The following is a 27,050-nucleotide window of genomic DNA, read 5'->3' on the forward strand; positions in this document are numbered from 1 at the left end:
GTGAGTAGTGCGCTCTACAAGTTCACTGATTGATTGATTGATTGATTGATTTAATAGTGAAATAAATTAACCTTTGGTGTTAGTGCTATTGCATTGGAGCGATGGGAAGCTCTCCGAAATATCTCAGATGGCAATGTCTCTCTCAACTCGTTATTCCGATTCCTGAGCAAACAAGAGTTTACACAAGGAACAGAATGTAGCCCTTAGCTTGTAATGACGGACCAAGGCCTCATTACGAGCAACCCAGATAACTGCAATATATTCTGCTACTGTTGTTACCGCACGCACCGCAATTATGAGTTTTGTGATGCATATGGGCAGGTAGAACCTACCAATATTTATTAAGGGAAAAAAACTCTGTGTTCTCGGAACATGCAGATTTTGTTGCAGTATCTTATTCCCCAGACACATGTAAATGGGGGTGGTATTTACCCTGACTGGTGTAGGGTAAAACCTGCAGTCTGAACTGCCAAAATAACAAGCGAGAAAAATAATGAAGGCACTATTTTTAATAGTTATTAAAAATCCAATTCAGTGGTGGTCAGATTTCTGATATATTTCTTAAGGAAAAGTAACTTGTAAAAGGTCACCTTTTCCCTGCCCCAGGTTCCTGGAGGCTAAGTTGCAGTAGCTCTTGAACTTCTCGAATAGGTGTGAACAAGGTGTGAAATACCTTCTAGGAGCAAACATTATGCTGATACCAATGCGCAGAGATGACTCCTCTGAGCTAAACAGAATATGCAGTGACTATCAGCATCTTTTTTGGAGCTACAGTGTTAAATCCTTTTTGACAGGTCTGTTGAACCAAATTTCACCCATTGGCACTCTTGAAATGGAGAGAACAGGATGTCAAGACAATTCATATGGTTCCTCTGAGTGGTTTCAGGGCTTTTGGCCCACCAGACTTCTGACGTCTGTCTCTGGGCTTGTTGTGGATACAGTACCTGCTACAAACTGGGGCCAAGATTTACTATGATTTTGCATCGTAGATGTTTTGTGGCGCAGCTCCAATGCAAAATCATTTTTGGCATTTACTAAGCCATGCAAAGCCACTTTGGCTGACTTTGCGTGGATTAGTAAATACAATGTAGTGCCACATTGTGTCACTTTGCATCAAGTAGTCATTGCATGGGTAGAGTATAGGCCTTTTCATGCACCCACTAGTGTATTTTGGCGTGAACCCAGATTTGCAAACATTTGTAAACCTGGGTTCATGCCAAAATGGTGCTCCACCAGACAGGCGTAACATGGATAAATACCTTTATTTCTCCTTGTTACTTCCTATTTCTATGTGTGCTGGATTTTGAAGCACAGGAGAAAGTGGAATATTCCTCTAAGGATTGTTTTTGTGCAAGGAGATGTACCTTCTAGCACAAAAACAACCCTTCCCATAATTCAGGTACCCTTGAACTATGGTGTAAAGGTACCTACATTAGCGCAAGGCAGCACCTGCTCTCTCATGTACCTAGGAAAAAGAAGTGGGCTTCAAGGGTCAGTTGGCTGGCCTCCTGTGTGGCTACAGGGAGACAACAAGCCAAGAGGCCTGTTTCGAGAAGTACCATTCTCATCAGTGGCAACTGGACCTGGCCTGGGCCCTGCTGTCAGCCTCTGTCTGACACCCTGTGGCTAAGTGTGTCCCCTGAGATCGAGGCTTTAGAAGTGTACTCCTGTGGACGATTGTAAATTAAAAGACCAAGGGCCTGATGTATATCTTGAAGGAGAGGGAACTTCATCGCAAAAGTGACTGAGTTGCCTCCCTGTCAAGACTATGTTCTGTCCCACCGATTTAAATTTAGGCAGATCATAGTTTGACAGTGGTGGAGACTACACCATCTCAGCCATGGTCAAACTCCTCCTATGGCACGATAAAGTAAGGGCCACTGAAAGTTTGGCTATTTCTCCGCCCACCTAATTTAGATGGAAGGACTTATAGCCATTTTTCAATGCCCGTCATTGCTAGGAAAAACCTGGTGGTCAGAGGCAATGAAAAGTGACAAATGCCCCCCTTCTCATGGGAGGAAACTTCAATGGCGAGGTGGGAATTTCTTTTGAAAAATAAAATCCAGCTTTGTTATTTCTTTTTTGAAAATAAAAAAAAAGTAACTTTGACATACACCTCCATCACGTTTGACACAAGCCATCGGTTCCAGTCAATGCTTGAAATGTCTACTGGACCAGCAGACATTTCATAATTTTGTGGGCTGGAGGGATAATTAACTCAGTCGCCCTGGCAGAGGTCTGGCAATGATAAATCAGCCCTTAGTCAGAAGGTAAAATCTTTAACTGGGATGAAATTGGTTGGTGTGTCTAACCCATGCTCCATCGCGGTAAGCCTGAAATTGCATCTGCGCCCTGGTCTATCTATAACAAAAGACTGTTATTGGCATGTGGTGCTTTTTGGCGCTATTTAAACCTAGAACTTTAAAAATGTACATCTCCTGTGCGGTTTACCATTATTAGATTTTTGTTGTTTTGTTGCTATTTTGTTTATACATGTTACTCTATTTTTCTAATTTGGTTTGGGATTTTTATTGTTTGGTGTTATGACTTTTTTACTGACTTAGTATTACATACATACTTTGCACATTGCCCTAAATTGCCCTCTGTGCCATTGCTATCAAGGTTTGAGCTCAACATAACTTAGTGACGTTGAGGATTCATCCTGACAAACTTTGTGATTATTCTTTGGAGTGGACAGTCGCCCACTCCAAATAATATGCCAATTTCTCACCTTACAGTAATAGTCTACTTCACAGTTTCCCAAAGTATGTGTTCCCTTACCTCAATAATATTTTTAAACTTTACAACTTATGTGCAGTTCAGTCTTCCCCCTGTAAACATTGTACCGCCATCTTTGAGAAGAAAAGTGATTCACATTCTTTGTGTGATTCACATTCTTTCAGCAGCCAAGTTACATTTAATATCTTCATCCTGGTCTATAGGTTCCTTCATTGGCTATCAACTCCATACTTGGCAAAAGCTCCTGTGATACTCTCTATCCCAAACTCTCTGCTATTATTCTCTTATGATTGTTGTGAGAAAAGGAGCTTTGATATCCACGCTTGATAAAAAAAACATAAATGCAAAAAAAGAAAAAAACAAGAGAAAAAACTTCCATCTACCAGGCAAGAGTATGAAAAAGCATCCTCAATAGATCAGGCTTAAACCATGTCTCCTTCAATTTACAATGAGATGAAGGTGTACCTCATGAAACATTTATATGGAACTTTCTTGCTTCCAGGTTCTGTCGAGCAGTACGCAGCTACACCCCCGCCCCCCTGTTTTGTGCTCTCTGCTTATTTATACAGTGGTCAATTTTTAGGAGTGGTGGACTGCCTATTGCATGCAAACCTGAGCATTGTATCATTTTTCCCTACGTTCATACCCTGTTTTTCAACTTTGAATTTTGTTGATTTAAATCCAAATATTCTTCAACACAAATCAGTTATATAGATAGAACAAATGTTCGACTCCTGTACTACTACTTCACATACTCATAAATGCCTTTGTGATTATTTTAATGCATGCAAAAAGAGTGATCATAAAGAATGAAACCAAAATATTAATTGAGGGATAACTTAAAGTTTATTAGACTGTTTCATAAAAGTACAACACCTGATGGAATTATGCACATGTGTTTCCAGAGCTACATTTTCGAAATGTTTTACAAAAAAATCTGCGTCAATCACTCTGTGCTTCTTACCACTCTCAATCAAATTATTTAATGGCACAAACTTTAACAAATTAGGTGAATTGTCTGCAGCCGGGGCCGGTGGTGGGAGTACCTGCCGGGCGATGACGTGGGGAGAGGGAGGGGCAGGGTGAGGAGTAGTAATGTATGGATTACCGAGTTTAACAGGTAAGTAAACATATAAATAAATAAAACAAATTTTGTTGCGCACACTGCATCGCATTTGGTGATGCAGTGGAAGCAACAAAATTTGTTTTACCGCAGCTGATTGTCTGCATCACTAGCAGACACACTTCTTCAAACAACTACAGAGGTTTACTCTACTGATATTGTCATGTTATTTGTGCATACAACACAGCAGCTAACTTCTCAGTGTGTGGCCAAGTAGACAACAGAAGGCTGACCTTATTGGTTGAAACTTACTGAGTCTTGGTCTTATAATAAAGACAGTGGGTTTGATGTGCAGTTTGGCAGACAGGGTAGCTTTTTCAGTAACATACTCCCGATTTGGAACTGTTTTTCAAAAACAATAAAGTTTGATGCCCAGCTGCCTGAAAGACGTGAACATGCACCACACTTGCAGTGCCTTCAGAGGAACCCCTGTGAAAGAAATGGTGTTTAAATATGGAGGTAATGACCTCTGCCACCCTAGCAGATGGTCAAGCTGTCTGCCAAATTCGAAATTAGTCCCTTTATCTAACAAGCATTGTTAAAGCTACTAGGTCTCGCCTATGCAAGAGCTATTGGCTTTCCCAATTATGTTTAGCCATGTTGTACACCAGCGTGGCTGCTGTTCAGCATGACTAAAAGTTAGTGGAGTAAAGGATTCTGACATAGAGTGGAGTGTTGTAAAGTGAAGTAGACTAAAGTGTTATGGAGAGGCACAGAGAGTCGTGGAGTGGCGTGGAGAGGCATAAAGTACAGTTGAGTAGAGTGTCATGGAGTGGCATAAAGTGGAGTGGTGTAGATTGTTGTGGAGGGAGTAGAATGTCTCAGAGTGAATGGGCAAAGAGTGATGTAGATTTGAGCGGCATAGAGTGAAGTAGAGTGTCAGAGTGGAGTAAAGTGTTGCAGAGTGGAGTGGCATAGAGTGGTGTAGAACACAGTGAAATGGTGTAGAGATGTGTTGCTTAGAGTGGAGTAGACTGTTGGAGAGTAGAGTGGCATCAGAGTAGATTATCGTAGAGTAGAGTAGAGTAGAGTAGGAGAGTGGAGTGGCACACAGTAGAGTACAGTGTTGTAGAGTCGAGTGTCGTAGAATGGAGCAGCATAGAGTAGCACAGAGTGGAGTAGTGGAGTGGAGTAGGGTGTCATAATAGAATGGAATAAAGTGCCATGGAGTGGCACAGAGCAGAGGGAGTTGCATTGAGCGTCGTAGAGGGAGGTAGTGTTGCAGAGTTTTATAGAATGGAGAAGAGTGTTGCAAAGTAGAAAGGCATGGAGTGGAGTAGAGTTTAATGGAGTACAGCATCCTAGAGTGTAGTGTCGTAGAGAGGAGTAGAGTGGCCTAGAGGGAAGTGACGTAAAGTGCAGTGGTGAAGAGTAGATTGGCGTAGAGTTTATTGGTTTTGAGTAAAGTGGTGTAGTCTCCATTGGCATAGAGTACAGTGACGTAGAATAGAGTAGAGTGGTGCAGAGTAGATTGCAGTGGCAAAGAGTTCAATGCCGAACAGTAGAGTGGTGCGGAGTGGAGTACAGTGGTGTAGAGTACAGTGGAGTAGAGTGCAGTGGCATAGAGTAGATTGTTTCAGATTAGAGTGTAGTGGCGTAGAGTGGGGGAGTGCAGGGTAGAGTGGAATGGTGCATGGTATAGTGAAGTGGTGCAGGGTAGAGTGCAGAGGTGAAGAGTAGCATAGAGAGCAGTGACAAATAGTATAGTGGTGTAGAGTGCAGTGACATAGAGTACAGTAGTGCAGAATAGATTAGAAATGCATAGAGTGGCGTGATGTAAAGTGTGTATAGAGCGCAGTGGGTCAGAGTACAGTGGCGCAGATGAGAGTGGCGTAGAGTGCAATAGTGTAGAGTACAGTGGCGTAGAGTGCTTTGATGTAGAGGGCAGTGGAGGAGAGTGCTGCAGAATACATTATAGAGGGTGGAGTACAGTGCAGTGGTGCAAAATAGATTGGCATAGAGCTCAGTGGCATAGGTTGCATTCGTTTTGAATAAAATGGTGTAGAGTGCAGCGACATAGAGTGCAGTGGTGTAGAGTTCAGTGGCATTGAGTGTAATGGTGTAGAGTGCAGCGGCATATAACAGAGTGGCTTAGAGTAGAGTGGAGGTTGCTAGCAACTTTCGGTGGGGTGTGGCGCACCATATAACTCACAGACATGATGCCTGGTGCCCTTCCCGATGACGAGGAGCAGGCAAGGAAGGTGGTTTACTTCCTGCTTCCAAATCCATGGAATGGTAGGAGCAGGCTAACCAAGAGCTAATGTTGAGGCTGCGGTCTGTGATTGTAAACCCTCAGCTGTTTTACAGCACTTGGTTTGCAGGCTCTGAAGTGTGCGTGACAGATTGGCTGGCTGTAGACAGCTGGCCAATCTGTCATTTGCACTTGATGCAGTAATCCTGCAATACGCAGTAATTTCTCTGCCCCGCCCCCACCATCACACTTGTGCTAGCGCAGTTGATGGCACACAGAATAATAAAATGATACGGTGATGACCATTTTATGATTTTGTGTGTACCCGCTGTGCTCGCAGCAGGCAGGGCGACGCTCCTCTGCCTTAACGGAGGAGCCGCCGCTAGTGCAGGGTAGAGTGGAGTGGCGTACAATAGAATAAAGTGGTGTAGAGTGTAGTGTTGTTGCATACAGTGGTGCAGAGTATGTTAGAGTGGATTGGCATAGAGTGCAGTGGCATAGAGTGGAGCAATGTAGAGTGTAGTGGCATACAATGCATTGGCATAGAGTAGAGTAGAGTGGTGAAACAAAGAGTGTAGTGGTGCAGAGTAGAGTGGCGTAGAGTGTCGTTAGCATAGAGTGAAGTGATGCAGAGTAGAGTGGCAAAGAGTGTAGTAGCATAGAGTACATTGGCATGGAGTGGCGTAAAGTGGAGCAGAGTAGAGTGAAGTGGCACAGAATGCAGTAGCATAGAGTGCAGTGCCATAACGTGCAGTGGCTTAAAGTTCAGTGTTGCAGAGCAGACTGTTGCAGAGCGCAGTGATGTATAGTAGAGGGCATGGGCATAGAGTGCAGGGTCGTAGAATAGAGTGGTGCAGAGCAGAGTGGCGTAGAGAGCAGTCGCGTAGTGTACAATGGCATAGAGTGCAGTTGTCTTAGAGTGCAGTGGTTAAAGTGCAGTGTTGCAGAGTAGGTTAGAGTGGCACAGAGTAGAGTGGTGCAGAGTAGTGTGCCATGGTGCAGAGTGCCATTGTACCGAGTGCAGTGACGCTGAGTGCAGTGGCGTAGAGTAGTTTGTTTCAGAGCAGAGTGGAGTGTTAAACAGTAGAGAACAGTGGCATAGAGTGCGTAGAATGTGGTGGTGCAGAGTAGATCAGAGTGGTGTAGAGCGGATAGGCATCCAGTGCCCTGTCATAGAGTCTAGTGGTACAGTATAGTGTGGCAGAGTAGAGTGGCATGCAGTGGAGTGGCACAGAATGGAGTGGTCTAGAGAGCAGTGGTGTAGAGTGCAGTGGCAAAGAGTGCAGTGGTGCATAGAGTGTAGTGTGGAGTACAGTGCGAATGGCAGAGTAGAGAGGCATAGAGAGGAGTACAGTGCAGTGACACAATGTGGAGTGGTGCAGAGCAGACTGCAGTGGCATGGAGCGGTGCAGAGTTAAGTGGAGTATGTATGGTGTGGTAGCATACTGCCTCAACAGACAACACTTCTTCAACTGTATTGATCATTATATTTGCACAGATATACAATTTTACTAATGAAAATATACAGCGTACAAACGATAATGTGTGGAATACTCGTCACTTAGCGTATATTGATTTATTTTGATTGTATTAATATATTTGTTTCCACCACACCTCAGAATTACCAAAAAATATGCTTCATTTGTGCTATCCTAATTGTGAAATATTCTGAATCTGTACGGTTCACTTACAGATATTGAAATTTTGTTGTGTGCTAAAAACAAAATAGCATTGTACAGTCTTCCAAAAAATACACTCTCAGTAGCCAACATGATTGTCACATAAATCCTCTCACTTTGAAGTCAGGGAAAGAAAAGTAAAAACAAAGCTCCCTGGAAGACAGAGCCTGACACATGACCTCTATCTTGGACTTCACAGCAAATGTGTACAGATAAGAACAAGATGTAAAGGCCGGTTTACAGAAATCCAGAACTGGTGGAAGAATACAGTAAATATTGTATGAGCAAGGGAAGGTGAGAAACTCAAGTTGGGCAGCCTAAAGCAAATAAAGCCAGCAAATACAAAGCAAGCAAATGTGAGCTTTAAACCACAAATGGTAAGCAGTGGTCGGAATGCATTCTCAGGGAAGCTTTCCAAATGTCCCCAGAATGTCATTAGCAAACCAGAGCACTGCCCTGTCTGGTAGGCTTCATCCTAAAAATGTGAAGTACTGCACAATCGAAACACCAAAGTTTTTATGTCCACCAATATACCTAGGTGACACCTTTCGAAATTATGACATGTGGCAAAATCATAACAGAAACAAAAACAGAGTCAAAAACTGAAAATTGTGTTGATATTATGTGACCACTTCTAATTAGCTTCTGTTTTCACACAGGGCAACTACAGAAACTAATATAAAGTTAAAAATTATCTGAAATACTCATTCAGCAGACATCAATAATCATGTGCCCCCTTTCTGTATTTAACTGGATTACAAGAGGGCTAAAGTAAAGCTTACAGGGCAGGACTAGTGAGACAGGATACAGGCAAATCGTGTGGACACATTCATAATTTACTCCTGTAGTTAAAGAATGCTCTTAGACACTCTGCCAGACCCACGAGTATTGAAATATTTCCCAGGATCATATCTACAACTGTCAGTAAAACACATACTGTTTTAGCTTACACACTTTGCTGTAAAAGGACTAAGTTCTAAACTCCTCCTCCATCCCATCTTTTCATGGAGAGGGCCAGGCCACCGCGGCCCATACAGGTGAGAGCGGTGGGGCAGTTGGGCCGGGTTGGGGGTGGGGGGTTTCGACAGACGACATGAGAGGAAAGTAAATAAATAATTGAATTTCCCTCGTCTATCGAAATCCCACCTCTAACCCCCTCTTCTCCCCCCTCCCCCACCAGGCCCCACCGCTCCTATCTATGTGGGCCGGGGCTGCGGCCAGGCTAAATTGGTCATGGCAATATGGAATTGGTATTCAAATATTTCCACTTGCAACTTTTATCTCCCGGTCAAGCGCTGTCACTGTAATAATTTGAGTTGTAAATCAGCATAGACATTTGTGAGTTTTGGAAAGTTCTCCTATCTTACCTGTTCCAGGGAGGGGACATTTCTCACAGTATCCGCCCCAGGCCTTGCCAACACTGCAACAGCACAACTGCCTGCTGAGCTGCACAGACAAGGGGTGCATGCATTGCTTTCCTGCACTAACAAACCGGAAACAGGCGCCTTTTTCTTCGGAGATCATATGATTGTTAGCTGAGAAAAAAAAGACAGAAAATAAAATGTAAAAAAAAAATTATATTTATATACACAAAAAAACTGAATTGGAGTGCACAGGTTTATTCAGTCGGGAATTTCCTCGAAACGTCTACAATAAAATTTCTATAAAATAATTTGTAATTATTAGATTTAAAAATATAAATACTTCAAAAAAGGAAAATTTCCAAAAGAGTTTGTTCACAAAACATATTGGAGTAAGGACCGTGTGAAAGGAAAGATGGGGTTCAGGGTTATGGGTTAAGGATGCAAGAAAAAAGGTACATAGCAAAGCAGTTACCCTCACTTGAGCTTATTTACCTAAGCCTCACAAAACCCTCTGACATGCCTGATTGAACAACCGGTCTGACATTCTGTCGGTATATTGTACAGAACGAACTATTTTTGTATTCAAGTAATTGTTTCGTTAATCATAGCAAAAGTGAAACGAACAAAAAAGCAGAGACATATATTAAAAAATGTTTACTACATTGCATATTTTCCAACATGTGGCCCATTTTTTCAAAAATAACGATTGATGTTAAAATAAATGATTTATTTTCATAGCTGAACTACAAATCACAAATGTCATCAGGAATCAATGATTCATCTGGGCCCAGTAGAACCTGAAGATATCTGGATTAAAGTATGACACGTCAATGTCTGTGAAGAAAGAATGAAAGGTATTTATCCGTCTACATTCTAGTGAAATAACTTGAGTAACTTGAATGAATATTGTGATCTAATAGGTTTGCCATTTTGCCTTCAAGAATATACACTCGAAGGTGACAGGGTTTTGGTTTCTATGAGCTAGTTCTTTAGCAAAAACCATTACATTTAAGAACTGCAAGGGTGGGGGAAAATGATTTCTGCTTACTTCTGAAACAGTAAATTACCTCCTCACCATTTCCTTTCCAAACTCGTTATATCCTGCGGGTTGTCTACATCTTGGAGGCATGAATCTAGCTATCGACCCAGAAGAAAAAATATTAAATTCTCCCTCATTAGATGTGCTTACAAAGGATCATCTCTACCCAAAAACCTTTATTTTTTTCTGTCTTATTTGGAAAAGAGTCACTCCGTGCTTTCTGAATCTGGAGGAGAGCCCCTGCTTGTCTTATGGGCCTTGTTTGGTGCCTTGTAGGCGTGGATCATCAGCTTGAATTGGCATCTCTTTCGTAAAGGGAGCCAGTGGAGTTTTCTGAGGAGGAGTGTGATGTGGGTCCATCTGGGGAGGTTGAGGATGAGGCTGACAGCGGAGTGCAGTATGGCCCAGAGTCTCAGCGGAAGGTGAGTAGTGAGCCCAGTGTAGAGTGGGTTGCCATAGTCTAGTTGACTGGTGATTAGGGCCTGAGGGATGGTACTTCTCGTGTTCAGGGAGAGTCATTTGAAGAATTTTGTAACATGCAAAGTGTGAGACAGCAGGCAGAGGAGACATTTCTTTCTGTCATCATTGTATACATTAACACATCCCTGAAAGGAGGGCTTGCTTGGGGCTGTGTGGCCCTGATTCCTGCTTTTGACTTGCTCATATAAGGTGAGTAGTGAGCCCAGTGTAGAGTGGGTTGCCATAGTCTAGTTGACTGGTGATTAGGGCCTGAGGGATGGTACTTCTAGTGTTCAGGGGGAGTCATTTGAAGAATTTTGTAACATGCAAAGTGTGAGACAGCAGGCAGAGGAGACTTTTCTTTCTGTCATCATTGTATACATTAACACATCCCTGAAAGGAGGGCTTGCTTGGGGCTGTGTGGCCCTGATTCCTGCTTTTGACTTGCTCATATCAAGCTTACTACTAGGATTGGTACTGGGCTTGCAGGTGCTTATCTGGAAGATGTCAGAAGTTCCATGGCTGTGGTTAACCCTCGGCCCCATGGTAGTGGAGTTGGATGTGGGTCTTAACCTATGTGTGCTCCCTGTTATGGGATAGGGTGTACCTGTTTGCGGTGCTTCCTCTTTGTTTGCCTGGGTTCCATGCTGGACTTGGGGGTTGTGGTATTTTGTTGTCTCGCCTCTTGTTCAGCTAGAATGTTCACTGGCTTTCCTGCTGGGCTTGTCGGAGGCGATGTCGTATTGTTTTCATGTTTGGCTTGCACTTCCCTAGCTCCCTAGTGTTAATCTTGGTCTTCTTCATTGGATGTGGATGCCCACTATTGGAATGAGTCTGTGGGCTTGCTTTTGTGTATGCTACCTGCTGGGCTAGGGGGCCAGGGTTTACTTATCTTCGGTGTAGCACCTGGGTCCACTTTGTTGGTGGACAGGTCAGTGCCCCCATTTTTTGTTTGTGTCACTCAAGGATCTTCTCCCTTCCATGCTTGGTGCTTGTGGGCTTTTCCCTGTCGCCTCTTGTTACCTATTGTGTGCCACAGCCAAAAGTCTTGGCTTGCGTAGGGGTGTGTGGTGTTATGATGTATCGCCTAATCTTCACTGCTCTTTAATGGACTTCGAAACTGGTGTTGGAATCTCTATACCTGCCATGGCTGTAGATTCCTCACCAAGAGCCAAGGGCTGGTAGATTTACTTTGTCCCTGTGCTACGTGCTAGGCATGGGCTGCTGTTTTCTTGCCCTCTCTGCAGCTGTGGGCCCATTCAGCAAAGGAGAGATGAGTGCTATACTCCTTTGCCTTGTGGGCCCAAACCTTATGCTACCTGATAGGCTTGGACTTTACTGGTAAGTATCCTGTCTCCTTGTCTAGTGGCTGTGTGTATTAATGCCTCTCTTCTGGGCTGGTGGGATGCTTTCTGATACTGGTTTCAAAATGGCAGAAACAGGAAGGGAAAGTATTAAATGGTCCCCACGTAAGGGGAAAAGTCTCCCTGCGCATCAGGGCCATTTGCTTTTGTTCAGAAACAAACTTCTGCTTTAGGAGTTTTTTCTCTGAACACAAAAAGTTTGCCCAGTGGCCAATTTCAATGCAGAGCTCACTCCACTAGCTTCACTGCTTCCTAGTTTCTAAATATGGCGAGAGACCATCTAGCAGGGTGGCAAGGTCATGACCTCCAACAGCCTGGCGGTAAAACCGCCAAGGACTTAATAAGCCCAACCCATTAGTTTCAGTGATTCACGCACTTTTTTTTTCCCCATAAGACCTTTATTGTCACACAAGAATAGTATACAGCAATGCGCCTACAACCCTGAGGCTGGCTGCGATTGAAGATTAGAGTCAAATTATAGTTATTTTACGCAGCCCATCAGCCGACAACCTCTGGTTCGGCAGCGTTACATTAAAGATAATCAGTCATAGGACAATCATCGCCTATTCAAAATCACATGAAGTCTTACTTTTTTGTTTTTTAAAAACCATAACCAAAAACATCAAGACTCAAGTGGTCAGGCATTATTGAAACAATAACTGCGTCCGGGCGATGACATTTTAGCACTGGCATCATTGTATAGTGTCAACATTCCTAGTGTGTTGCGCTTCATCCACTTTCGTGCGCCCCATCCGCACTGCGAACCTTTTCTGTTCATATCAATGTTATCGCTACTTCTGTCAATCTATGGAATCATCGCTAACCCCCTCCTCCTCGTCATCTGAACTGTCTAAGTCTTCTTCCACCAACGGGTCACATATATCCCCCCGGTATCCATTCCAAGGCAGCCATATTTTATTCCACGTGCGCGGGTTTGCTCGTGATTTATACACCGCTCTTTCAGTTACCATCAACACATCCATGTTTTTACACCATTGCGTCAAGGTAGGAGAATTTGCCACCCCCCACTTCTGTGCTATATCTCGCTTTGCAACCATGATGCCCACTGTGGCCCACAGTTGACCCTGACGTGTGAGATCACTTGGGTCCCACACATTAAGCAAGCATTTGCGGGGGTCCGGTGGAATGGATACCTCTAGCGCCTGGGAGATCGTACGCATTACCTGTCTCCAGTATTCCATTATAATCAGGCATTCCCAGATCGTGTGCAAGAAGGAGCCCTCTTCCCCACAACCTCGGAGGCAGTACGGGTGGTCCGCCCTGTGGAGTCTATGGAGTGTGGCCCTAGTGTAGTATATCCGGTGCAGTATCTTAAGCTGCACCAGTCGGAACCTAGCCGAAATACCCGCATCTTTTGGAGACGCTACGCTGCATTCCAGTACGTCTCGTCCATGTCTCCCAATTCACCCACCCATTTCTCTCGTAATTTGTCTAGTGGGTCCGGTAAGTTATTCATTAGCTTGCGATATGTAAGAGAGGTGGCGCTGTGTTGCATGAAGTCTGTGAGTAAGCGGTCTTCCATCGGAGATGATTCCGGGACCACCGTGCCCTCTGGCAGTGCGGCCAGTAGTGCATGCCGAATTTGCACATATCTGTAGGTTTCATTGGGACCCAAATCGTACTGCTGCTGTAGCTGTGTGAAAGGAACCACCCCTCCGTTGGTCCACAGGTCCCCCACCGTTGAAATGCCAATGTTATCCCACTGTGTGAATCCCTTGCTTCGCCTCAAGCAACCTAATGCCTTAGTGTCCCATAGTGGGGTGAGTTTTATGATGACGCCCCCCATTTAAGTTTGGCCAGTGCCTTGTACCACAGCACCACTGTGTGCGCTGTGGGCCCAATCAGCCTTGCCGCTAATCCCTTGTGATAGAGTGTCGCCAATAAGCTGTTTGTACCCAACTGTATTCTATCTGCTCGGTAGGCTGGATCGTACTGGGGGACATGCAACCATTGGTTAATGATTTTAAGTTGGGTCGCCCAGTAGTACATTTGTATGTTTGGCAGGGCTATCTCTCCCTTGTACCAGCTCCTGTTTAGTTTCACATGCGCTATTCGCGCTGGACGGTCTCCCCATAACAAGCCAGATACCCTAGCCGTCACTTGTTGGAAGTAGCGTGGTGGCTCCAAGTAGGGGGTGTTTTCAAGTGCATACAGGAAGCGTGGCAATGCCATCATTTTGAAAAGCGCCGCTCTTCCCAGCAGTGTCAGGGGTAGGGCCTTCCAATGACGTACGTCGCGCCGTAGTCGTTCAAGGGGGGGTTTTAAATTCAGTGCATAGAAGTCAGTCGCGTTCCTTGTGATTTGAATTGCTAGATCTTTGAAGGAGGTGATCGCTATCTCCAGTGGACAAGTGGGGGGGGAGAGACGGCACAGGACCGTGCAATATGTAAATTACTGATTTCAACCAGTTAATCGTATAACCTGACATTACCCCATGATCGTCGCAGAGCTGTAAGAGTGCCGGTATTCCAGTTTCTGGGTCAACCAAGCATATCAGCATATCATCTGCGTAAAGGGAGATGCTGTCTTCCCAGTCACTCCCCCAGCAGATCCCCTTTAACAGCAGAGTAGCTCTAATCAAAGTTGCTAATGGCTCCAGTACTAGGGCAAATAAGAGGGGTGACAGCGGACATCCCTGCCGCGTCCCCCTGGCCAGAGGTATCGTGTGAGAGATGTGGCCGTTCGCTGACACGTGCGCCAGTGGACTAGCGTAGAGGAGCTTTATCCATGATATGAATTTAGGACCGAATCCCATACGGTTAAGTACTGCAAATAAATATCGCCATTCGACCATGTCGAATGCCATTCTTGCATCCAAGGATAAGATAGCTGCTGGTGATTGCAATAAAGGTGTACGCGCTAGTTCCCCGTGGACTCGGCGGAGGTTTAGAGCGGTGCTCCTGTGTGGCATGAAACCTGATTGATCTGGGTGGATCAATTGCGCGAGGTGAGGCATTAATCAGAGAGCTAGTAGTTTCGCCAGAATCTTAGCTTCTGCCTTGAGGAGCGATATTGGGCGGTATGATGTGCATTCTTTCGGCGGTTTGCCGGGTTTCGGTATTGCTATGATTGTCGCTGATCGTTGGTCTAGGGGGAGCACAGCCAGTTCCAGGCTGTCTACGTACATGGCTAGTAATCAGAGTCAGAGTCAAAATCAATCTCTGGTCCTGGAGACACCCATAAAGCAAAAGATTGTAGCAGCAATTTTTGATAAGAAGCGAGTAGCAAAGGCTAAGGCTGCCCCTGAGACAGATTTGGGCTTTATGGGAGAAAAGGAGGACGAAGTTGCTGGGGTTCCTCCCAATGTGTTACATTCAAACTCAGATACTGTTACTTCTACTCTTGAAGGGCCCTCGGATAGCAGTCAAGACAGAAATGCAAATGTGCCTGTAAGAGGAGAAAATGCAATGCCAATAATAGTAACAGCAATGGTGTCGGCCACGGAGGATGGTAATTCCCAGCAAGGATTTGACAGTGACCTCGCCCTGCAGTGCACGGATAAGGGGGCAGAATCAGAGTATGCTGGCTCAGATGGCAAATTCTATTCAATAAATGGTTGGTGGCACCTAGGGTAGATGCCAACTCTCAGCGCACAACCTCTGTTGAAACAAACAAGTTTCTTTGATAGATTCTTCCAAGTGTTATCAAAAAATTAGACCAAGTTCATCATCATATTCTCCATGTTTAATTCCACATGAATTTCTCTTCAGAATCAATGAAATTTCACATCATAGATATATCCAAAATCAAAGTGTATGGATGAGCATCATTTCCCAATGCATTTCGGATACTAGATCCTTCATCAGGGGAATCCTAAAACATAATGAAATAAACTAAGTTTGATCCACGGCGGCAGAAAAGTATCTACATAAATTACCACTGTAGTGAATGTCTATTCTAAATAAGGTGCGCAAAATATAAAATAACGCGAATGAGCCCGAGGAAAACGTGTTTACCCGTGTTTGAGTGAAAGAGTAAAGTGGTAGAATACAAGCAAAATACCAAAAAGTGCAGGGTGAGTTGAACGTTAAAAGAAAGTGACAGCTCGCATCCTTATTCGTGCTTCGTGCAAACTAAAGTGAAGTCCGTTATCTCCCCAAGTTTAAACATCAGTCACACTTGCAAATCAGCGTTAAACGCGGTCTGAAACACACTTACGGTAGACTAGACGCAAGAACACGCGTCCTGCTGCTAACGCCCTTCGCCATCAGATTGGGAACCGAGCGTTCCGTGTATACGGAAGTATAACGAGAGTGACGAGAAAATAGAAAAGGGACTATGAAGTGTGGCGGCCATATTAGAGTGGTGAATCGAGGTGTGGTGCCCAGTCAAAGTAAGAAAGGGTGAAGAATGTGAACCGGGTGAAATCAAAACGTAAACAACACATTCTCTGTATTTTAAGCATATAGCTAAACAAAATATAAGTGAAAAAATAACATGTTAAAAAATGTTCAATGGTAAATGCATGATGGATAACACATCAGTTAAAGTAGTTGCTCTACAGATAACATTGAAACTCCATCCGATCATTGAGACCAGATGGTTTCATGGTTTGAAGAAATTTGATCCAGTGGTTTTCACGCTGCAGTAAAAAATTGTTGTTGTCTCTGTCGTCTCGCTTGTTAACCACTTCCACAGCAGCGAACCTTAGCTGACTGATGTTGTGTCTATTTTCCTTAAAATGTAGCCAGGTCAAAAGAAAAAGAGAAAGAAAGGGAGAGAGAGAGGGAGAGAGAATTGAGAAGTACCACGCTGAACCAGAGGGTGGACAAACCGAAGAAGAAGACAACCTAGTGATCAACATATCTTCACACACTCTGTCTGATCAGGAAATAAATGTACTGCAGAATGGTACCTCATTTATCCCTACCAGCCACACTAATGAGCTAGAACTTGAGGTCAGCTTATTTAAATTCATGCGCAATTTACACCTAAGACATTTTTTTGAAAATGTTCTACCTCCACAAGATACTAATCATGAAGATCAATTAAGAGGATTACGGGCCAAAAGTTCCTTTATGGCACCAATCAGCCATAAATCATTCGATATTTTTGAAAACCTGGTCAAAAATGACATCAGCAGCATCAATTTCTCCAAAAGGACCAAACATACAAATTTGACCAAAAAAGAATATTCGCTACTGAACAATCTAGCTAACAGGAAAGAGATCACATATCAAACTGCTGACAAGGGGGGTGCACTAGTCCTAATGGATACCACATTCTACAATGAACAAGTTCGTCAACATCTGTCAGACACGAACACATATGGTCTCATCCACTTCAACCCAACTAGACAATATGGAGAAGTTTTGATCAATATCCTCACCATGGCTGAGGAAAATGGAACCATAGACACTAAAACCAAGAAATTTCTAACTCCTGTCAACTCCAGCACTCCAAGCATGTATATGCTGCCGAAGGTTCATAAAAACATCACTCAACCCCCTTTTAGACCCATCGTGTCTACGCGTGGCAGCATCCATGAGAACACAGGCAAATTCATTGATCGATATCTCCAACCTCTAATCCAGCAATCTCGGACCTACATAAGGGACACCACACACTTCTTACAGAAAATCATTGACATCCGATTTGATGAAGACGATACCATCTATCTGTGTTCCATCGACGTTAAATCTTTATACACAAGCATCCCTCATGACCTTGGTATGGAAGCAGTGGAAAACATCCTACTACACTCAGATCTTTCTAATGGCTTTCAAATCTTTTTGATGCAACTGATGCATTTCACTCTATACCAGAGTTATTTCTCTTGGAACGACCAATGCTATGCACAGTTGTCCGGGACCTCAATGGGCAATTGTGCTGCTCCTGTCTATGCCAACGCATTTATGATTTATTTTGAGGAGAATCATATCTTGAATCAGACACCTTGGACTACACATGCCATGGCATTCTTGCGATACATTGATGACATTTTCGTGTTATGGAAAGGAGATCATGAATCTCTGGACAAAGCAGTAATGGATTTGAATCACATCAATGACCGTATACAATTCACTTATGAAATCAATCAAAACTCCATCACATTTCTTGATGTGCGAGTGACAAGGGTTCTGGATCATTTGGAGACTGATCTATATAGGAAACACACAGACAAGAACAACACCCTTCACTACAATTCTTACCATCAAAAATCACTCAAAAATCATCTCCCATTTTCACAACTTCTCCGTGTTAAACGGATTGCATCTGACACCAACAAATACGAGGAACAAGCTTCCAACATGTTGATACGCTTTGCCAAAAGGGGATATCCTCAAACCATTTTGGCCCATGCCAAAGAACGTTGCGACATAATTAAACGGGAGGAAGCACTAGCAACACAACGAAAAAGTGAAAAGAGAAGACCTGTAGTCGTATCTAAATACTCTGAGGCCTCTAGGGCTTACAAAACTGCTATCTTGAAACACTGGCCAATCATTAGCCGAGAACATGACTTCAATGGAATCTTCAGTGAACAACCCTTATTCGCCTACAAAAGAGGAAATAACCTAAAGGAACTCATAAAAAACCCCAAATCCACACCAAACATCAACTACAAAGGAAATCAACCTTGTTTGAATTGTCAGAATTGCAACAATATGATCAAAGGCCCCGTGTTAAAACATCCCATGAAGGGCACAGACGTGAAATTAAAATTGAATGCTACTTGTGACACTGAAAATGTTATATACATCATCAAATGCCCTTGTGGGCTGATGTACACTGGCAAAACCACACGCAAACTGAAGGTTAGAATAAATGAACACAAGAGCAACATAAGAACAGCTAACATCAAATCGAACCTGGCACTACATTTTAAGGAAAATAGACACAACATCAGTCAGCTAAGGTTCGCTGCTGTGGAAGTGGTTAACAAGCGAGACGACAGAGACAACAACAATTTTTTACTGCAGCGTGAAAACCACTGGATCAAATTTCTTCAAACCATGAAACCATCTGGTCTCAATGATCGGATGGAGTTTCAATGTTATCTGTAGAGCAACTACTTTAACTGATGTGTTATCCATCATGCATTTACCATTGAACATTTTTTAACATGTTATTTTTTCACTTATATTTTGTTTAGCTATATGCTTAAAATACAGAGAATGTGTTGTTTACGTTTTGATTTCACCCGGTTCACATTCTTCACCCTTTCTTACTTTGACTGGGCACCACACCTCGATTCACCACTCTAATATGGCCGCCACACTTCATAGTCCCTTTTCTATTTTCTCGTCACTCTCGTTATACTTCCGTATACACGGAACGCTCGGTTCCCAATCTGATGGCGAAGGGCGTTAGCAGCAGGACGCGTGTTCTTGCGTCTAGTCTACCGTAAGTGTGTTTCAGACCGCGTTTAACGCTGATTTGCAAGTGTGACTGATGTTTAAACTTGGGGAGATAACGGACTTCACTTTAGTTTGCACGAAGCACGAATAAGGATGCGAGCTGTCACTTTCTTTTAACGTTCAACTCACCCTGCACTTTTTGGTATTTTGCTTGTATTCTACCACTTTACTCTTTCACTCAAACACGGGTAAACACGTTTTCCTCGGGTTCATTCGCGTTATTTTATATTTTGCGCACCTTATTTAGAATAGACATTCACTACAGTGGTAATTTATGTAGATACTTTTCTGCCGCCGTGGATCAAACTTAGTTTATTTCATTATGTTTTAGGATTCCCCTGATGAAGGATCTAGTATCCGAAATGCATTGGGAAATGATGCTCATCCATACACTTTGATTTTGGATATATCTATGATGTGAAATTTCATTGATTCTGAAGAGAAATTCATGTGGAATTAAACATGGAGAATATGATGATGAACTTGGTCTAATTTTTTGATAACACTTGGAAGAATCTATCAAAGAAACTTGTTTGTTTCAACAGAGGTTGTGCGCTGAGAGTTGGCATCTACCCTAGGTGCCACCAACCATTTAGTGATTTCCACACCTTCTAGTCAGGGGGTGATATCTCTGCAGCACACCCCAAATCATTAACTTCTTCACATCGAGGAGTGCGTGACCCACACCTTCTTTTTCAAATTCTATTCAATGTCAGACCTAACAACTGTGTCTGATAAAGAACAAGATTTGGATAGCTCCAGTAATTTAGGCGAATGGGGGGATCTCCCTGAGGATAACGATGTGGATGATCTGGATGAATTTTTGCAATCCTTATCTCAAGACACTGTGAGAAAAACTGGGGAAACTGGTGTAAGTTTGCAGCAAGAACCCCCTCTAGCTCAGCTCAACTTAGATGAGGATTTTGAAGAGGACTCAATTACTCTTGGCTTGATTTATAAAACTATCATGGCTCACAGAAGTGAAACAAAAGCTGAGGGGTTACGCACTCAGGGAGCCGTAAGGAAACTCCAAAACACTGTACGACGCCTGGTAAAGACATGTGCGGAAGTGACCACTCGGTGGTTGAAGTAGAAGAAAGGGTGTCCTCGGCGGAGGACTCTCTAGTGAAGCAGCAAACAGCTATAGAAACTTTAGAGACATCTAAGGTAGACACTGATTGGAAACTTACGGACTTGGAGAATCGTGCGCGTCATAACAACTTACGCGTACTAGGCATAGCGGAAAAAAAAGAAGGGTCAGATCCGCGGAAATTTATCATACAGCTGTTTAAAGAAGCCTTCCCGGAACTGAGTGCATGGAACTGGGAAACGGAAATAATACGAGCACACAGATTCCTGTTTATGATGTGTCAATATGGGAAAGAACAACAACCTAACCAGAACTCATATCCCAGTGCAATACTGATCTGTTTGAATAATTATTTACTACGTGAAGCACTTTATGATTTAGCACGTCCAGGGAAAAAAAAGGAGTGGTATGGGGTGCGAGTTTTTTGTCCGCCCTGATTTTTGTCCTGCAACTGTAACTGAACGATGGCAATTGCGTAAATTGATAGCTCCTCTACAAGCTAAAGGAGCTCAGGTCTTTTTGCTCAACCCATCCAAATTAAAGGTCATTCTCAAAGGTCAAACAAGGTATTTTACTTCTGCCAGGGCAGCACAGGACTATTTAACGAACCTTGAGAAAAGCCCTAAAAAATGAAAGTACAGTACAGGTTCTAGTTACAATGGCCACATTGTCCTATGAGGATGATTTGTTTTGTTTATTGTTGAAGGGAGGGTGTAGTCACCATGTGGTAACTTGTAGTTCTTTTTCATTGTACTCGCTTCCCTCTTTCCCGCGAAATATGTGTAAAGCATGTGCAAAGGCTTCTGTTTATCTCTGAGTTATAGATGGATACTCTGTCTTTCCTTTTTTTTTTCTTTTCTTCTGGAAATGATGAAATTGCATAAGTTGGAAGGGGGTGTGCAGAATAACATATTATTACAAATGTATGGGGTACTTTTCCAAATTGCTGACACTGTTTGAAAATGACGTGAATTTATCGTTTTAAATAGCATTTGAAGAAAGACATGGTAATAGATTGTTTATTTTCCATACCTGTATAGGGTATGTTGAGATATCAATAGTTAAGACGAGGGAAAGAGGGAAAATGGTGCATAAGAGTGTGGAGGGGAGAGTCAATGGGAGGGGGGGGGTTGGTCATAGCACCTCGACATCACTGAGGACATGGTCCTTAAGCCTCACATTGGGTTGGAGGGGTGGGGGGTAAGGGGGCAGGGGGTCTTGGGGTGGAGTAGGGGGGGTACCGTAGAGAAGGGTGGGGAAAAACATAAAATAATACATGAAAATTGGTCGGAAATGAGTCATTTTTCTAAATACATTGTTATTTCTCAGTCAATAAATGGAGCTAATCTAGTCAGATTTGATTCAATTAAATGGCAGGTAGGGGTATCAGGATAGGAACATTGAATGTTAGGGGGTTGAACTCAATAGATAAAAGACGACGGGTAGCACAGGAGTTACGTGCTCTCTATTGTGATATAATTTGTCTCCAAGAGACTCATATTGTTTGGTCAAAACGCCGATTGCTCGAAGAGCTGGGATTCAATCTTATTACTTGTACTAGATATCTGGGTACATTGAGAGGGCTGGCAATTTTGGGAAAAAGCATATAGGCACAACCGGTAAAACTCTAGTTGATGATTTAGGAAGATGGGCAATCGCAGAATGTGTTGTAGGTATGGTTAATTTTACAGTCTGTGTGGTTTATGGAGCAAATCTTGATGAGACATCAACTCTGGAGTTCTTAATCGTTGAGTTAGCCACTTGGCCTACACCGTTGATTCTGTGTGGCGACTTGAATATAAATTTAGCCCCGAACATTCTGTGTAACAAAGATGAAAAGTATAGTGGTCGGAAGCCACGTGTGTTTAAGGCATTGCAGGCCTTAATTATGGTACATGGGTTGGTGGATGCATGGGCTTTCTTAAGGGGAATGGCTCCTGGGTATACGCTTTTTTCTTTCCCCCATCGTAAGTTAGTTCGCTTGGATTATTTTTTTGTTCCTCAGTCATTATTGAAATCTGCTGTTATCCAAATCTATCCGAGAATTACATCTGATCATGGACCAGTGGTTCTTTCTAAAATGGATATAGTAACTTCTAAAAGACCAAGGGCATATTCTTTTGATCGCAAGTTGTTATTAGAACAACAATTCACTGAATACATGAAACAGTGGATTGAAACATTTTTTATTATTAATCGAGGGACAAGCAGTCTGGGCAATGTCTGGGATTGTTTTAAAGCAGCATTTAGGGGGGAGGCCTTGAGCTTTAGTATATACAATCAAAAGCAGCAGGCGATAAAACTCCAAGAGCTTTATCAAGAATTAACAAAGGCTGAGGAATTATTAGCGCAGGGTATACGGGTGAGGGCGGACATAATTGATCAGATGGCGACAGTAGCTAGGCTTAAAGCAAAGATAAATCTTAAATGATCGCAGGAAAGTGCAAAAACTTTCTTTATTAAACATCAAATTCAATATGAGTATGGGGAAGCAAGTGGTAGATGTCCAGCCCAGAAACTAAAGTCAAGGGAAGCAGCGCAACGGATAGACAATATAGTAGATTTAAGAGGAAACTTAGTAGACAACGAATCAGGGGCCTCATTTATGATTTTTTGCCGTAGGGCAGCGCAGCAGGCCTTCCTGCTGCGCATCCCTACGGCAAAAAAAAAGGGCAGAAATGCGCCGTATCTATCAGATACGGCGCATTCCTGTCCTTTTCCCCTGCGCCGGCGCACAATGGGCTGCCTGCGCCAGCGCAGGCACCCTTGCACAATGGTGCAAGGGTGCCTGCGTTGCGGGGAAGATTATTTTTGTACAGGAAGGGAAACCTCTCTGTACAAAAATAATCACAAGAGGCTTTTCCTCTTTCTATGTGTGCTGCAGAATGCAGCACACATAGAAAAAGGAAATACGAGGAGAAATAAAGACATTTCTCCCTGTTGCGCCTCCCTTACGCCTCCCCTGGGGAGGCGTAAGCTTTTGGCACTGCTTCAGAGTTACGATTTCTGGTAAATCTGGGGCAGTGTCAAAAGGCCATGGATGTTGCTGGGAACGCCCCCAGCAACACCCATTGCACGCCCCTTTAACGCAGAACACTGCGTTAAAGGGACTGATATTTATCAGGCAGCAGTACGCCACAAAAACTGGCGTACTGCTGCCTGATAAATACCACGCAGTCTTCTGCGCCATGGAACTTCATGAAAAGTGAAGTTCCGATGGCGCAAGGGGCCTCATAAATGAGGCCCCTGGAATATTAGAGGTCTTTAGGCAATTTTATGAATCATTGTATAAAGGAGATGAATATGACATAGATAGGGCTACTGTGCTTATTGGGCAATATTGTACGGTAGATTTATCTGAGGATGAAAGAGAAAGCCTAGAGGCACCTATCACGGCAGATGAATTAGAAATAGCAGTTAATGGATTAGCTATGGGAAAGGCGGCAGGTCCCGATAAGCTACCCGTGGAAATTTATAAGACCTTTCCTTCTGTTTTAAAAACAGATCTTTTAGAGACGATGAGAAATGCTCAGAAAGGTGCTCCTCCAGGTAGCTGGAGTGAGGCATGTATTGTGGTTTTTCATAAAAAAGGAAAACCTGCGAACTTAGCTGGGTCCTACCGCCCTATTTCGCTTTTAAACGCGGATGGAAACATTTATTTGAAGATCCTTGCGAATCGGCTGTCTAGAGTAATCACCAATTTAGTTTCCGCTATACAGCATGGGTTCATCCCGCACCGAGGAACGGCGGATCATGTTCGTCGGGTGATCACTTTATTTGATTTTGTTAATGTTACCCAGGAGCCATTATGTTTAATTTTACTGGATGCCGAAAAGGCTTTTGACTGGGTTTCATGGTGCTTTATATGGGACGTAATAAAGCGAAGGGGGTTTGGCCCCGAATTCATAAAATCACTACAGACATTGTATTTGCAACCTACGGCCCGTATTAGTACCATGGGACTCGTGTCTGATGTAGTACAAATACAGAGGGGCACCAGGCAGGGTTGCCCCTGCTCTCCTCTTTTATTTTCATTGTACATTGAGCCCTTTTTAAGAATGCTGGAGGCTTGCTCTAGGATCCCCCCGGTGGTGATGCAAAACTATCATTTTAAGGTCCTAGCATATGCTGCTGACGTGCCAATTGTTACGACATGCCCTACAGTTGCAATGGTGGAGATTGAATCTATTGCCGCAAATTTTGGTGCAGTTGCTGGCTATAAATTGAATGCTTCTAAAACCCAGTTACTCTGTGCCAACCTGCCAAAGTACTCGGATCCACGGGTTTGTGAAGAAGTCACCTATCTGGGGATTAAGCTAAGGGTCTCTCCAAAGACCCTGGTCAAGTCTAACTGGGAGGATCTAACATCAGGGGTGCGGAAACAGTTGGATCAGGCGGAATGTCTCCATCTCTCTTTAGTAGGGCGATGTAGTCTATTAAAAATGATGATTTTGCCACAAATACTATATTTTTTTAGGTGTGTCCCTTTAGAAATTGCTACTACTAGCTTAACACAACTCCAGGCTATTTGTATGCGTTTTATGTGGGCTGGAGGTAAGGCCCGCCGTGCCGGGCGTTATATGATTTTACCAAGAAATCTAGGAGGCTGGTCAGTACCAGATTTTACTCTTTATTACTATGCCTGCATGCTTCAAGGCATGAATGTTTTGTTAACAGGGGTTGGCCCTTTGAATGTGGCAGAGTGCCAGTCAATTTATCAGATGCTATTAGGTGTGAAGGCTAAAAATTGTCTGCTGCTATATCAGGAATGGAGTTATTACAAACGCACACGTTTTAAGGTGCTGCTGGCCGCATATAAGATTTGGAAAAAATTAAGGAGAATGCTTGGAATAGGAAAAATTTCTTGGTAACCACCATTGACGTCTCCAATATTTCTACCAATCGATTTATGGGATAGGGTGGTTTATGTATGTTGGCAAAAAGGATTAAGGCTGGTGGGGGATTTTTTTAGTGACGGATGTTTAAAATCTTTTGAGCAACTCCGTGAGCAATATCAGCTGCCCAGGGAGAATTTTGCGAAGTATCTGCAAATTAGGAATTTTTTATCTCAAAAAGCTAGCAATTTACAAGCTAATCCTCTGATAGAAGACAATATCAAAGCTGCAAAAATAGGAGTCCTATATGGTCATTTGCTGAATACTAAGGTGAATGATTTACAGCAACAACATGTTAAATGGGGGAATAAACTTGGGAGGCAGGATATACAGATAGAAATTTCACTGGAGATGGCAACAAACTTATTCCTTTCGGCAAAATTATCAGCACAGCATTATGAATCCACTTTCAATTTATATTACACACCTGACAAGATTTCTAAATGGCAGGGTGATATTATTGGGAAATGTTTTAGGTGTGGACATATATCTGCGGACGACCTTCATATTTATTTTGGGTGCCCTCGGTTATCATCTTTACTTTCACAGATAGAGAACCTTCTAACTGCCATTTTGGGTGTTCCCGTTAAATTAAGCGCTACGCAGATAATGCTAGGTGTAGAAATGGGGCCGGCAGTACCAGATTTACTACAGCAACATGTAAAGCTAATATTCTTAGTTACAGCTGTATACCGGCTGTTAATAGCATCTTGGGGGCTACAGCAGGAACCCCCTTCCTTTGAACTATGGAGAGCACGTTGGTTTGCAGTACATAATATGGAGCATAGTCTGTACGCCCTTTAAGGGCATAGAAAAAAGAAGCTTGGTCAACAAATTTGGGGCAAGATCACTAATCATCTAGAGTCTACTGTTTGATGGTCTGTTTCTGTTAATTGCTTTTCCTAGCAGCGCTATATGCATCCATTTTACTGTACGGCCTATGGCATGTTCATGTATGTAATGTGAATTATATATAATCTCTAATTTGTTTTTACATATTATGTATTTAGCTCCAGGATTATTGATTTATGGATGTAATGATTGTTAATAGTATCTATGTGTTCTTTAAATTATGACTCTCCAACGACTAATTCATGTATTTTGCAAAAATAAATAAAAAAAATTAAAAAAATAGTGAGGAGACCGTCGCCAAATGACAGGAAGTAGTCTATTCGCGACAAACTACTGTGTGTTGCGGAGTAGTAAGTGTATTGCTGAGCGGAAGGGTGCATGTGTCTCCATAGGTCCGTTAGCCCTTGTGCCTCTAGGAAGTCGTGGAACCGTGAGTGCCCCGCTGTCTGGGAGCGTACCGGGTATCTATCTTGTGCTTCATGTGCTACAGCGTTGAAATCCCCCAAAGGATAAGATCACCCTCTGGTAGCTCTAGGAGGAATTTCCCAAGCGCCGGAAGGGCTACCGCGTGAAGTGCTGGAGGGATGTAGACGGAGACTATGGTCAATGGTCTGCCCTCCCACTGCCCGTGTATTGCCGCAAATCGGCCCTGATCATCAGTTTTGGTGCTTCTGATTATGAAGTGAGATGATTTCCGCAACAATATACCTGTCCCTCGTGATTCGGATGTGAACTCCGAGTGTGCTACCATATGATAGCCTCGTCTATCTAGTGCCTGGTACGAGTTGCCTGTAAGGTGTGTCTCCTGCAGGAGAACCAATGCTGGACCCAGTCGCTTTATGCATTGCATAACCAGTCCCCTTTTGATTTTGT

At 43.2% G+C, this 27,050-nt stretch overlaps 1 protein-coding gene across 1 annotated transcript in view; it reads right to left on the minus strand.

Moving 5' to 3' along the window:
• Positions 1–27,050, minus strand: part of LTBP1 (latent transforming growth factor beta binding protein 1) — a 1,129,437-nt gene that overhangs the window by 304,842 nt on the left and 797,545 nt on the right. The window contains exon 11 of the mRNA XM_086926894.1: positions 9,100–9,267. Coding sequence (XP_086783020.1) covers positions 9,100–9,267 — 168 coding nt within the window. The remainder of the gene's footprint in view (positions 1–9,099; positions 9,268–27,050) is intronic.

This window comes from Lissotriton vulgaris, chromosome 6, assembly GCF_964263255.1.
Source record: "Lissotriton vulgaris chromosome 6, aLisVul1.2, whole genome shotgun sequence".
NCBI classification, from domain to species: Eukaryota; Metazoa; Chordata; class Amphibia; order Caudata; family Salamandridae; genus Lissotriton; species Lissotriton vulgaris.